This window comes from Acanthochromis polyacanthus, chromosome 22 (genome assembly GCF_021347895.1).
Source record: "Acanthochromis polyacanthus isolate Apoly-LR-REF ecotype Palm Island chromosome 22, KAUST_Apoly_ChrSc, whole genome shotgun sequence".
Lineage (NCBI taxonomy): Eukaryota > Metazoa > Chordata > Actinopteri > Pomacentridae > Acanthochromis > Acanthochromis polyacanthus.
Window position 1 is genome coordinate 19,630,695 of NC_067134.1, and position 14,032 is coordinate 19,644,726.

The following is a 14,032-nucleotide window of genomic DNA, read 5'->3' on the forward strand; positions in this document are numbered from 1 at the left end:
TTTGAGGCATCAAAATAAATGTTTCTGTGATAGATTTTTACTCTAAATATTAAGGCAACCACTGGACAGTAATATTATATATTGAGATTAAATTGACCATTTAAAATAATATAACTATGATTCTACAGTATTATTAATCAGGTGAGCTACTTTAAATGTTAAGGCTAAGGCCCTAAAGTATCATAAATTATGAGGATTAATGTGACTAATTTGACTGTTTTAGCTAAGACCTTCAAGTCCTATAAATTAATCTGATTAACTTAGAACTAAAGTTATTATATATATATATATATATATATATATATATATACACATACATACATACATACATACATACAAATGTAGTATTTTGTTGACTTGTTAAATAAAATTCTTGAATTTTCTGCGAAGAAAAACTGCTAAAGCAGTTTTGAAAAATCAAAGATCGTCCCTCTATATCTTCACGGAATGAACGTAAGGACGAGCTCTCACTCTGTTCCATTTCGAGATCCACTCTGCGAATTGACCGCTGAGATATTTCTCAGCAGAATATATTTCTCAGCGTGAGAAGTCTGTAGTAAACATACGATCTTTGGCAGCGGAAAAGGGCAGCAGGTGCAGCAGGAAGTAGCGTCCACCAGCCCAGCCTTGAATAGAACAAGCTAACGGCGTTTAATTGCCACAATCTGCTACACAAAACCAAGAAAGTGAAGGCCACAGGTAATGTAAGATGTTATTCTTATTTTCTCTCTGCAGTTTTGTGAGCTGCGCACCCAAAAACTAACGCTGCTGTTGCGCAAATTCAATGTAACGCCAGTGATGCTACTTGCGGCAGCTAGCTAGCTTAGCTGCCTTAATTAGCAAAGCTTTGTTAGCCACATTGCTAAGTTAATACTAAATCATCGAAAACTCTAGAAAAAACATCCTTACAGTGGGTTTCTGGGTAGTGTTTACCTCCGTGTATAGCAGCGGCGTTGTGTGTAACGCGCACTTATAATTTTACGTCTGTAGGCTCACTTTTTCATGTAATATGTTGCTACTCTACCTTATTTTATTGATGTTTTTCACAGGCGTTAGCTAATATACTTGTTTTCTGTCACAAATAAATGCACAGTATTCGTTTTAAGTCAATTTTAATCATGTTGGTAGTATCATAATTGCTTCTGTGCAGTTAATGGAGCTCTATGTTTCGCATGAGGTCATACAACCCAAATAACACTGGGAAAATGGCCAATTTAGAACGGTATAGATGCCAGATGATGATGCGTTATTTGTGTAACGTGATTTACAATCTTAACTAATGGTTTGTGGTACATTGGGGACACATGCTATCTACCTGGCTATAAATTATTGCAGAAAATGTCAGGTTTTTGGTTAGTTTACTGAACAAAATTCAAAAAGTAATTTGCAAAAGCTGCCATTTCAGATTTACTGTGCAATACATCTTGCTTTAACTGCAGAATGTGCAGGACTCAGATACTGCTTCTGAGCCAAGAATTCTTCTGTTTTTGTTAATGTTACTTTGGTGTGCACCAGCACAGGTTATGTAATACTTTTTCTATTTCCTATGTCATAGTACATGATAGAATGAAGATTTCTGTTCTAATCTTGTTCCTGTATTCTTGCATTATATAGTATAGATCAGGTAATATTTACTTTGAGTCTCATGTGTTCATAATCCATCATGTGATCTAAATCGCTTCAAAAATAAGTATTTAACTAAAATGATAATACAGATTGTAGTATCTGTCAGAAAAATTGCCCTGGTGCTAATAATTTTATGTGTTCTGATTGCTGCCACTATAGGTCTTTTTAAATTTTTGCTAACTTGTGACACTGAAAACATTACATATGTATATTTTTAATAGTTTTTCTGCCTCTTTAACTTTGTGTTAGTTTTATGCACCCTGTTGTGCTTTTCACTGTCTTTTAAACTCAAATTATTTTATGACTTTGGTTTATTTTGCTGCCCTGTAAAGCACTTTGTGACCTAGATTCTAAAAGTGCTGCATAAGTAGTGATTAATAATGTTTATATAGTAAAGTATTCCCTTCTCACTTTAGATTGTTTCGTGTCTTGAGCTGAAATGAGTGCTGCTGTACCCAACCATCGAAGGACCAAGCCCGGCGGTAAGACTTATTGAAATTAAACTTTGGGACATAAAAAATTTGCATGCATGTCTGTAATACATCCTAAACATTTTCTGGCTCCATCACCTGTAAGCATTGTTTTATACTCAAGACTGAAAAGTTTTGCCTGTAATGACACATTTTTAGCAGAAAGGCAGTATGTTTTTTAGCCTTTCATGCTGCGAGGAAACCCTGGACGGCTAGTTTATAAGTGGAGCCTCATAGCGAAGCAAAGCGGATGTAATTCTCAGTTCATTGCAGGAATAAAGCCTGGGGCTGCCAACAGTGGCGTCACTGGACCGACCTCCCAGATCCCCGGTTTGTCCCAGACTGCTGACAAAACCTCTCCAGTGGAGAGGATCAGCGGACGACGAGTTGGGATCTTCGAGACGGACTCAGACTACGTCAAGCTCGCTAAGGGAGGAGGACATAAAGGTAAAGTAACCAGCCACCAACTTGCTGATGCTCTCAGTGCAGAGACTTTGAAACACAGCAGTGCAAGTGAGGATTTTTTAAAATAAAAATGCTTCCCAGTTGATTTGTTTGATGCAGACACACGTGGCTCAAACTCTTTGAAATGCAAATCTAGAACAAGTGGCCAACAGGTCCACAGCTTGAAAGAAAGAATCCACATTATTTTTTATACATTTTGAGACAAACATAACAGCCTCCTTTGTTTACTGAGACTGCAACATTTGCAAATTTTACTTATCTGGGACAAGAAGGTTTTCTGTAGTAAAAATATCACTTTGAGTTCTATATGTGCGTTTTAGGCTGATCAACATTGTAGACTATACATATTAAATATTGCGATAAATCCCACGATAGTTTTTTCTTTTCTTTTCCACTGAAAAAATTATAAACATCAGAATTTTTTATATTTGTTCTGTACCAAACAATCATGTCCTCGTATGTCTTTAAAATATTTCATTTCCATGTCATCCCTAAAGCGCTCCATTGCTTCTTTTGCAAAAGGTCTATTGTGAAACATTTTACCTCAGAGCTCCTTCGATTTGGATGTTGCACTTGGGCAAATTGCGATTCCGATAATGTTCTGGTTAATTATTTAGCCCTAATAGCAAAATCACTGCTGTTGCGACAATGCAACACCAGACTCTATCTGAAAAATGTTTAATTTACGTCTGTGTTGCATTAAATTGGCAGCAGACTTCTTGTTTAACATGATTTGCTGCAATTTATTTATGCTTTAGCCTCTTGGTAAGTTTGACACAAATGAAATTTACTGAGTATTAAACAAATATATTTTTCTTCACTGTTCCTCTTTGTTAAACATAAAAAAACGGCTGCAGAGTGATTTTTGTTTCCTGTGCTGAAAAATTCAGGGTCGACTTCTACATTGTGTTCCAGATGGATAAGGATTTGTTTTTCTAATCACTGCTGTGGTAGCAATGAAGGAGAATAGTGGGGAGTTGGGATTAGGCTGCCTAAAAAGCAGATTTCCAGACTCAGCTTGGAGCTGAGTAATTGTTTAGGTGCTGGGCTGAATGGGCTGCAAGTTAAATGCCACATTGTGCTATTAAAGGTGAGACAGAATGCTTCATAATTGCTGCCAGCGCTTTTGTTTCAGTCTGAATATTTTGTCCCCTCCTGCAGGGCTGTTGAGTCATGATGTTGATGCCGACGATCAGCCGAAGAAAACCTACAATCCACCCAACTGGTTTGGAGGTGATGAGTCAAAGAGGTGAGAACTCTGTTTAGACACTCGGATAAGACGCCTGAACACAATAAAGATTCATCACCGCATGTTGAGATGATGAGTTTGTGTTCAAATCAAAACTCTGAGTAGCACATTTTCCCCCGGGGGCCTATTTTTAATGATGTTTACTGTTTCAGAGTAGAAACCTTATAATAGTGTGAGTGCAGTGAAGGTTAAGTAGCTGAAAACCGTGATATCCAAACAAACACGACGCTGGAATGTGTTGGACTCTGAGGACGGTCAATGGTCGACCACTTTCAGTCATCCAGCTGCATTTTAAAGACCAAACCTTTCTAAGTGTTTGTTGGGCCTCCTGAGCTGCAGCTTTAGTGAACCGTACGGCTGAGCAGTAATTCACATGGCTTGTCACCGTGGTTTTGTGCTTACAGCGGCAGCAAAGCAACGTCTCCTGACAGCCAGATGAAGACGGGCCTGCAGCCTCTGGCTGCTCCGTTTGGCACCGATAACGGTTCGTCTTGGGAAAGAGAGACTGATATATTTTCCCATGATAAAAATAAGGTGAATGGGCTGAACTGGTCACTCCCAACATTAACGCCATGCCAACGTCCTGCATCTTTAATTTATTTATTCCATTGATACCATCATTTTCCCCATTTTTTCGCCTGATTTTGCTCCATCGTTGTCTTCGCTGTTTAGTTAGAATTCATTTGGGTTTGAATTTCTGCTTCTGGTGCTGTGATAAATTTCCTGCAAATATTGAAAGATAAAAAGTTCAGGTAAGTACAGAGCGGTGCTTTGACAGGATATGATTGCAACATGCAAAATTTTATAAGGAAAAAGATTAAAATTTATGAATGTTCTGTTTATTTTAAAGCTGCTGTCCGGAGTTTGAATCGCAGCGTCTCCCAGAACACTGGTGGTCCCACCCTCCCTCCCTCTGATTTTGCCCCTTTATTTGTGCACGCGCGCAGTACATGAGAGAAGTGCCCAGAGTGCTGCAGCATATGGCCTGTTTTGCTGTTTTCCCCTCTTCTGCATTTAGTACATTTAGTAAATAATAAAGGAATTACGTTAGAATGCTGTATTGAGTCTAACTTGTCCTAATACCAAAATAACATGAATCTGCTAGGACTAACGAGTAAAGTTTCAATATGTGATTACACTCGTGTATCCCTCTCAATGACGTTGTTTATCAAACTTAGTGCATTTACGCGTGTATATGTGTTACATTATTTATTTATTTCTATCTAGAGTTCAGAATTGCATGACTCCTCTGACGAAGAGTATGTCCCAGACGCCCCAACATCTTCCTCCAGAGGTCGGGCATCTAAACGAAGTCGTCAGGCGGGCTATGGAGGCCGTGGTCGGGGAGCGACGCGAGCACCCCGAGCCAAAAAACGTCCTGCAGTCTCTTGGCCTGACAAGCCGTGGGATTGGTAACTTTTCTGGAAGTTGCTGAGCCCTGATGCTCTCTCCTCCACAAGCAAAACAAATGTGCGCGCGGTTGCGTAGTGCGTAGCTCGCCCACCTCTGCATGGGCTTGCTTGCTGTGCGCGTAACCGTTGATTGACAGCATGACAAAGCTGAAGCTCGAACTTGATTGGTCGGCAGCGACCGGCGCTTTTTGGAATAACATGGGGGTCTATGAGAGGAAGGCGGAGCTCATGAATAAATTTTCATATCGCGTTATTCTAACTTTATATTATAGTATCGAACTAGACTAACACATTTAAGCTTTGTTAAAAAATGATACATAGATTGAAAACAAACGGAAACTCCGGACAGCAGCTTTAACCCTCTGAGCCCAAAGCTTTTTCTTATCGTTTAATGATCCTGTCACATTTTTCCTCACTCCACACTCATTTGTCACTGCAATATAAAAATCCTGCACCTCAATGGAAACAGGACAACCACAAAGAAGTAGAGAGAACTCAGTAATGGCTTGCATTATAACAAGGCTAGAATGACAAAACGGTGACAATACGTACTATAAATATTTTACAAATTATACACTTTTAATTAGTCTCAGAATTTTTAAGTGACTGTCAGTCGCAACTGAAGCAGTAATAGTTTCACTGTTTAATGAGGAGCACAGAACTTTTACAGAATCAGGTTAGAGCAAATGTTTTATTTTAGATGATTTTTTTAAATAAAGATGTGGAATAAAGTGAATTTGATTAAATATGGTTTAGAGCTGAGATTTTCCAGCTGAACAGCACATTACAGATGATTATGTAAAAACAGACATTTGAAAATTGAAAATCTGGCAGTTAATTCTGTTTTTACAATTTCTGGCTCTGATAGATGGTACCAGTTTGGGAGTTTTTTCAAAGACGTCATTCCTTTTCAAACATTCTGGTGGATGTTAGGGTTCAGAGGGTTCCTCTTGGCTGTAAGAAAAAGACACCAGCAGATATCTCCTGATCTTCTTTTCATTTATTGTGAAATTTGTATCTAAAAGTGTTCCCTAATAGTGTAAAGAATGTGCCGAGGAAGTCGAAGCTCCATCAGTTGTTGCTTTTTGAGTTCGGTTTTGTTTACGCAAGTTTCCTGAATCATTTTCCATCGCATGACTAATTTCACTTGAAGTTTCCCGCCCTCATTTCATCCGTTTGCTTCCCAGATCAAGTTCGTACTGGTTTATTAGTCTGTGTGTTTGTGTGTAACGTGAACACGTGTTGTAATTTTGCAGTATCAAAGTCAGAACGGTTCACGTTTGTGTGTTTTTTTTTAATTTGATTTAATGACAAAAACAATTCTGGAAAACTTTTACGTCCAGCAGATGTCTCCTGATGAAGCCGCTGGTCAGATGGAAGGTCTGTCTGTAACCAACAAATACAAGAGAACGTAAGAGTTTTGATCATTAAATTAAAGCAGAATTTATTTCTTAAAAGGGGTTTGTGACACGTTTGACTCCCGTTGCCTCCTCAGGTCTTACGATAAGAAAGCTCCACCGGTCAGCATGTCCAAGCTGCTGAGTCATGGATATGTGGAGGAAAAGAAGAAGTCTCCCAATGACGATGATGCCTCAAGTAAGACGGGTTTGATGTTAGGCTTGTCTGTGCTGCACATATTTAAAGATTTACTATCTGTTTCTTCAATAAAGCAGGAGCAATCCTTGTATGAGGATCTGTGGTGCAATTTGTAGACAAATAATTTCTGCTTGTCTTCAACTTCATCTCTCTGAGGAGCCAAAAGAGCAGCAAGCTGTTTTATTTTCCTTTGAAGTCTGTAAACATTTATTTTCCTGAGACAATTTAAATGCTGTTTCAGTTGACAAGGCTCAACAAAAACAAGAAATTTGTCACTGTAGCCATTAAAAAAGGTGATTATTAAATTATTAAATGTGTTTATATCCATAACTAGGCTAGCCTAGCCGCTCTAGACCCAGGTCTGAAGACACAAGGGTCTAGGAACTCTTGACAGGGAGGGAGGCGGGCTAAAAGGTTGTCTTTCAAATCACTCTGCAGCAGTTGGGTAGGTATACAACCAATCAGTGCAACGAATAGGCTGACGTAGTTCCTAGAGCGCCGGAAATCAGAGGATGCGGGAGTTCGGTGAAGCCTTATTTATACAGTCAATGGGTGAAGCTCGAGTATATTACAGACATGTTAACAGAAAGATTATTCAGAGTCGGTGCTAATGGAGCTCAACGACTTGTCGTTTTTGTCGAGAGATAACTGTTTATTGTGCGCAGCCATCTTCTTGTCTATCCTTGTTTCTATGGTTGTTTCCGGTTGTTTCTGTGGTTGTTTCCGGTTGTTTCTGTCAGAATCGTCGCGCCTCTGTTGTCACTTAGTTACGCCCGCCTTCTTACTCTACACTTCATGGTGATTCATCGGCCAGTTTTAGGAGCATCCAACCTCGAGGCTTATGGAGGGTAACTATACCCACCCTGGCAGAGAATTAAATTCGCTGCCGTGGGTTGTCTAGCGCGGCTAGGCTATAACTAGGCTTCTCCAAATTGATAAAATTTAAAAATGTGCTTTTTGATAACATATTTTAGAGAGTCGATGATGGTTTGTATGAAATTGTTGGAAAAATTATTAGAAACATTAATTATTTAGTCGGAAAAATGTTGATCACAAGTTCCTTGAAACCCAAAGATATTGGGGTTACAGTGGCGTAAAGCAGAGAAAAGCTGCAAATCTTGACACTGACCGACGTAAGAAAGAAGACCAGTGTTTAAATCCGGATTATTCTGTGTTTATGTCCAGATTTTTGCTCAAATTAACACTTAGAATCCGTTTCAGAGACTTTTCCACCTTGATACGAGTGCAAATCAGCATTTTTAGGTATCACTTTTCACTCTCATGACGTATTGTAGAGTGTATATAAATTTATTTGGTCATAAAACTTCCTTGCAACCCAAAAATAAGATAAAATGGCCAAATCTAAACTTAAAATTGGAATGTTTATTAGAAGATATACATTGGAAACATGATGTGGCACAGTTTAATCATTCTTTAAGTGCCATGTTTACCTCTTAAATATCACAACATGTGACCGATATAGAAGCTTAAAGCAGTGAAAGTGAGACCAGTGCTGAGAAGACACTTTCATTAATTTTTTTTCAGGTAATTACAGTCTCTAAAATGTGATAATACAAATTAATAGTGATTATAATTTGTGTGACGTCTTCAAATTACTGCCATTTTGACATTTTGGGGCCTTTTTCTGCTTCAAATGTTTGATTTTTGTTTTATTTCTCCAGGTGTGACCTCAGAACAGACCAGCACCGTCGCAACGGAGGACGTGGACGACCTGGAGTAGAGCTTAAAGTTCTGGTCTGGAGGGAACGAGGCGCCCTCTAACTGTGGTTCATGGTGTCACAAATCCACGAACACGCCCCTCGGATTCACTCGCATTTATTGTACATCCACTGACTGTTAGGTTTTGTACTCATGTTTATGCAATGGTACCGTCCTCTCTATTTATTTTCGCTTTAATTTGTAAAAACATGGATTTAGTTCTCTGGTAGACATGTCGCGGTATTTTTCATTTCTGTGTTTCTCGATTTGAAAGACGACTCGTGTGCAGGGCTGGAAACTAGCATTAAACCACAGAAGCTGATTTGATTTGCAGCCTAAAAGTCTGCGTTCGGCTGGTGGCTGCTGTTAGTTTCCCTCCCTGGTTGTATGAAGATCGAGTTTGTGAAGTTTTAAAGTGTTCGTGCTAATTATAAATTGTGGTTCCAGTGACGTGAAATATTACTCTGTTTCGACCAAGGGCTCCTGCTGTCTGAAGGGATGTTGGAGGTTTGAGCATTTTCAGCTGCGGGGGGGCGGATGCGACCAAACCATACGGTGAATTAGTTCGGTTAAAAAGGGCCAAAAAAAACGATTTAGCTTGCTGCTCTGCAAAAGGTTGCTTCTTTCAATGATCTGAGAAACTTGCAGATGAGGTGTCAGTTTTAACCTACAGACATGTTCAAAATGGATTCTAATTGAAACGTAAAAGGAAAAACAAGCAAAAAACTAGTGCAATCAAGTGCGACAGTGCCAATAAACATCCTGATTGTGCATCTAAATTTGTTTAAAAACCTTCAGTGTTAAGTTAATCCGTCCTCCTTCCACCAAATAACACAAATCTCACACCTGGAACGGTTTCCTTCTGCAGGCCGACGAGCTGAAATCCAATTCCGCTGTAATTCCCTGTGAAGATGAAGGCAGACGAGTTTTTAAAAACGTGAGTTCTGAACATGCCAACCAAGCAGTTTGTCCCTGCTAACGCAGTGTTTTTTGACTTTGTAGACGTCAGTAGGAGAAGTTAGTGTTAGTGCACAGCCTGGTCACGCCGAAGCCTCCATCTTATGACGCGCATTCATCGATAGAATGGGAGTTTGTTACAGTTAAATAAGAGGAACAGTTGCCGCTGCAGCGTTTTGGCACAATTCATGTTCATTAAAGTAGTTAAAATAGACATAGAAAGTGAAAAAAACATTCTCTAGTAGTAAATAAAACAAGTTGACAAGTTAAATATGATGCTTTTTGACATTAATTCTTAAGTTAAATGCATTAGACTGTCAGTAAAAAAAAAAAAACTTGAATAAATTACAGTCAAGCCCTAAATTATTCATGCCGGAACTAAATTTTTTATTCATCAAGATGTTTTTTTTCTGGCTGGAAATGACATAGACAAGAGACAACAGACAATAAAACACTGTCAGCGATGGTTGTGACAGATTTGTAAGTATTTTTAAGTCAATTTTTGCTGGAAATGCCATGTGGAAAATGATTCAAACTGCTTGAAATTGGTGCAGAATTTTGAGAAAAGGCATCATCTACAAGTAAATAACTAGAGAACTACTGCATCGAACGCTGTAGCAAATGCTGGAACTCACCAGAATCCTATTAAAGCTGCATTTTCTTTAAAATTTGCACCGTTTCCAAGGAGTATGACTAATTTTTTTTACATTTTTGTGGGGGTAAAAATGTCAAACACAGAAATAGTTCAAATTCAGTGTTTCCAAATGAAACCTGTTGGTCAAATAAGAATTTACAATACATTCTTGAACAGAGTGAGAAGTTATTGTTTCCAAAATTATTCCTACTGCTTGAAAATGGTGCAGATTTGTGAGAAAATGCATCGTCTTCAACTTCTCGACTGTTCATAGGTTACTGGAACATGTTAGAAATCACCGGAACCTCTTGTCCTGCTGCTGGAGCTGCGTTTTCTTAATCATTTGCAACAATTTCAAGGAGTATGGCTAATTTAGTAAAAATATTTTGATGGTAGAAATGTCAAACACATAAATAGCTCAAATTTGGTGTTTCCAACTGCACTGTTTCGCTTGTTTTGTCATTTACTGAGAGTTTCCAAAATTATTCGTACCCCTTGAAACTGGTGCAAATCTGTGAGAAAAAGCATCTTCTTCCACTCCTTACCTGTACTTAGTTTATTAGAACATGTTAGAAAATCACCAGAGCCACTTGTCCTGGTAGTGGAGCTGCATTTTCTTAAGCATTTGCACCAGTTTCAAGAAGTATGTCTACTTTTTTTGCCTGTTTTTTTGAGGAAAAAGTGCAGAAAAGTTGAAACATCTCAGTATGTACCATCTGTTCTTACTTATTTGTATCATTTCCAGCCAGAAGAAACCTGTTTGTCAAATACAAATTCACTTTAACGCAAGGTGTACCACGACTCTGATTACATTTAGGCTTCACTGTAGATGAAAAGGCGAAGGAAATGAGTTTGAAAGTTGCACCCAAACAACAGCAGACATTGAAATATGGCTGCAACATCACTTCTGTCAGGTAAAAGTTTCCTGTGACGTTTGACAGATGGTTCGGCCTCGAGTCGTTTAATAGTTTTAATTTTTTAGAGCTGCCACTGTGACAGCGAAATCCTAATCCTACAGGGACATTTGTCGAGGAGGAATTGCTCCTGAAATGAAAAAGCATGGTGGTGATGTGTTTGTCCTAATAAATCCAATAAAACGCTGCAGCGGTGACAGACTCTCATTTGAAAACTTACAAGAGATGTGTCATGTTCAACACGGCTGTCTGTCTGTCTGGTTCGAGGCTTTTTTTCTTTCTTCTACACGATATATTTAAACAGTGATGCATAATTTATCTGTATGAGGTATAAAAAGGTGTCGAGTGTTGTTCCCTACGCTTTCGTGACACTTGGAGTTTTTATTATTTTGCAGTACAAGGAATGGCGAATGTATCATCTTTAGATATTGTTTGCTTTGAAGAGCGGGTTTATTTTTATGAACTGTTAAATATTCAGGTACAGTGTTCAGTTTATGATAGTGTTGTTCCTCCGCTCTGTGGAGTTAACGGTTTACAAACCAGTAGTGGGAACCTTTAGTGGCTTAACTTTGCAAAGTTCTCCCTGAGATCTTGTCACTTGTCTCGCTTTGTTTGCTTTTTTTGTTTATTTACATTGCAAATGTACCAGAGGAGACTGAAGAAGGCAGAAGATCCCTCAAGTGTTTGTAGAGACGAGAAATCCACCTGACACAACTCAATGTGAGACCCTGCTTCTCTTCAAGACTGCACACAGACTTTTAGTTGTCATTTAAATAAATGGGCATGTGCATGTACCTGTGTTCTGTTTTTTTTTCTGACGAAACAAAGAAGAAAATTGCATTTTTTTATCACTTTGGATGAGCTTATGTTAGTCAAACATGCTACATATACACCAACAGTACTAATATTGGTTGTCAAAGCCACTTTCAGCTCGGTAAAAACACTTCTCAGATGTCTTGAAATCTGTTCATGTCAAAGTGAAATGGATTTCGATTAAGTCAATTAAAAATACAGAGGGTAGGTTAAGTGATTGCGTCAGAACATACCCTTTTCATGTCAGTGTTTCATAGATGCAGCTTTGGCTGCTGTTACAGCATTGATTCTGTGTTTGATGCTAACGGTTTACCTCATTGTTCTTTGTAGAACTGTTGAAAGTCTTGTCAGGTTATACACAAAACTTACAGACTCAGTTCTTTTTCACTCTGCGTCAGGTTGTCCTCCAAGATTTCTCTAGCCTTTGCTGCTTTAATTTTACCTTCTACCTTTACAAACCTTCAGGGCTGCTGCTGAGAATCATACTCATATCATGATCCTCTATGCTTCACATCATGATGCTGAACCTTCTTCTAGTTGACTTCAGAGTTTCCCATGTCTTCTGGTGAACTCTAGTCCAGATTTAATGAGCTTTATACGTCAGTGGCATTCTCCTTGCCACAAGAAGGAGATCATATTATTCCATTAGGCTACATAAGTAGTCTTTAATTATCGTTGTCATGTGCCCACCAGTTTCTTTAGTAACTAGAAAAGCACTCGGAGAGCGCATACCTCCACCAGGCCGTCTTTCTGTCTGTCTGTCTGTGTGTGTGTCCGTTTGTCTGTTAACAGCATAACTCAAAAAGTCATGGACAGATTTTCACCAAATTTTTACAGTCCAGTTGAGACTGTATTGAGACTGGCGGCCATCTAGCAATTGTCCTTCGACCTTCAAAAAAATCCTGGATCCAGATGGTGATCCGGATCACCTCCAAAATCTAATCAATTGTTACTTTTGCTCTTCCGGACATCCTGTAAAAATTTCGTGAAAATCCGTCCATGACTTTTTGAGTTATGCTGTTAACAGACAAACGGACACACAGACAGACAGACAGACAAACTCCGGTGATTACATAACCTCCTGGCGGAGGTAATTAATTATTGGTCGATGTGTTTATATTGCCGAAGCTAACACGCGTTTGAGAAGCTTGAACCAGACAATTTTCCTTTGATAAATGATTTATACGTGACTAATTAGTTATCAAAATAACATTTTTCTCTCTGAAATAATGAAACCACCAACTATAATTGGTGTCAACAGAGGCCAAGCAAGTTCTTGCCCCAGGCCCCCTCAGATGTTAATCTCGCCGGTGTTTTTGCGTTTTCTCACCAATTTACTGCAAATTATAAATATTTAAATCAACTTGGACAAACATCTTCCAAAGCAGTGCATTATTAAAACGTTTTTCAGCCGTTTCTTCACCCCTTTTTTCTCAGTAGCATTAAAATTTTTCTTTAAACCTTGAGGTACAAATGTCATATTATAATGCTGATTTGACTCAGTCGCTTATTTAAAATTTTTCCAGTTACTGATATGTCGATTTCACTCCTAATTTAATCTCCAAGTGTTTTTTTTACTTATTCATTTCTAACTTACTAAAAAAAAGCTAAAAGTTAATTCCTTTATTATTCATCTTCAATATTTTTAACAAAATATTTTACAAAAATGAACAAATAGCTTAAAAAACAGCACTGCAAATGCTAAATTTTAAAATAGAAGGTAAAATATAATGTTCAGCTTTAAAAAAAAAAAGCTATTTTCGCTTAACATGATGTCATTAATTTAATGTGTTTTGAATTTGATGCTGATTATTTTTTAAAAACAATTTTAACAAAATAGTTTAATGATCTAAACAAAAGGTTTATTTTCTTTGTTTTAATATTTTACAAAAATCAACAAGTAATTTAAAAAATGCAACACAGCAAATGCTACATTTTAAAATAGAAAAAGAAAAAACATTTTTTACTTAACATGTCACATTTGATGCTGATGTTTTTTTTATTTTTATTTCTTTCATAAAATAGTTTATTAGTCCTGGCAGAAATTGAATTCCTTTGGTTTCATATTTTACAAAAAAAATCAACATGTAGCTTAAAAAATAAATACAAATTTTCACTTAACATGAGGTCATACAATTGATTTTATTCTATTGTTTTTTTTCTAAATAATTTTCAAG

The 14,032-nt window shown here is 37.8% G+C and overlaps 1 protein-coding gene across 3 annotated transcripts; it reads left to right on the forward strand.

The window, feature by feature from the left end:
- The first annotated feature begins 554 nt into the window (after positions 1–554).
- c22h7orf57 (chromosome 22 C7orf57 homolog) lies at positions 555–11,836 on the forward strand. 3 transcript variants are annotated; one of them, XM_022211672.2, is made up of 8 exons: positions 555–704; positions 2,043–2,108; positions 2,370–2,543; positions 3,723–3,810; positions 4,215–4,344; positions 6,566–6,633; positions 6,718–6,818; positions 8,501–11,836. In XM_022211672.2, exons 2-8 carry the CDS (start codon positions 2,066–2,068, stop codon positions 8,557–8,559), a joined length of 663 nt encoding a protein of 220 aa, XP_022067364.1. In that variant the 5' UTR covers positions 555–704; positions 2,043–2,065; the 3' UTR covers positions 8,560–11,836. The 3 variants fall into 3 exon arrangements, with proteins under 3 accessions (XP_022067364.1, XP_022067363.1, XP_022067365.1); XM_022211671.2 differs by having other exon boundaries at positions 556–699; XM_022211673.2 differs by having other exon boundaries at positions 556–699; positions 6,569–6,633.
- Positions 11,837–14,032: the final 2,196 nt, after the last annotated feature.

Bases quoted from the DNA above. Each gene is read 5' to 3' on its own strand.
- c22h7orf57 (XM_022211672.2), top strand. From the start codon at position 2,066: ATGAGTGCTGCTGTACCCAACCATCGAAGGACCAAGCCCGGCG. The intron at 3,811-4,214 runs GTGAGAACTCTG...TTGTGCTTACAG, and splicing joins GGAGGTGATGAGTCAAAGAG to CGGCAGCAAAGCAACGTCTC. The intron at 4,345-6,565 runs GTGAATGGGCTG...TTTTACGTCCAG, and splicing joins TTTCCCATGATAAAAATAAG to CAGATGTCTCCTGATGAAGC.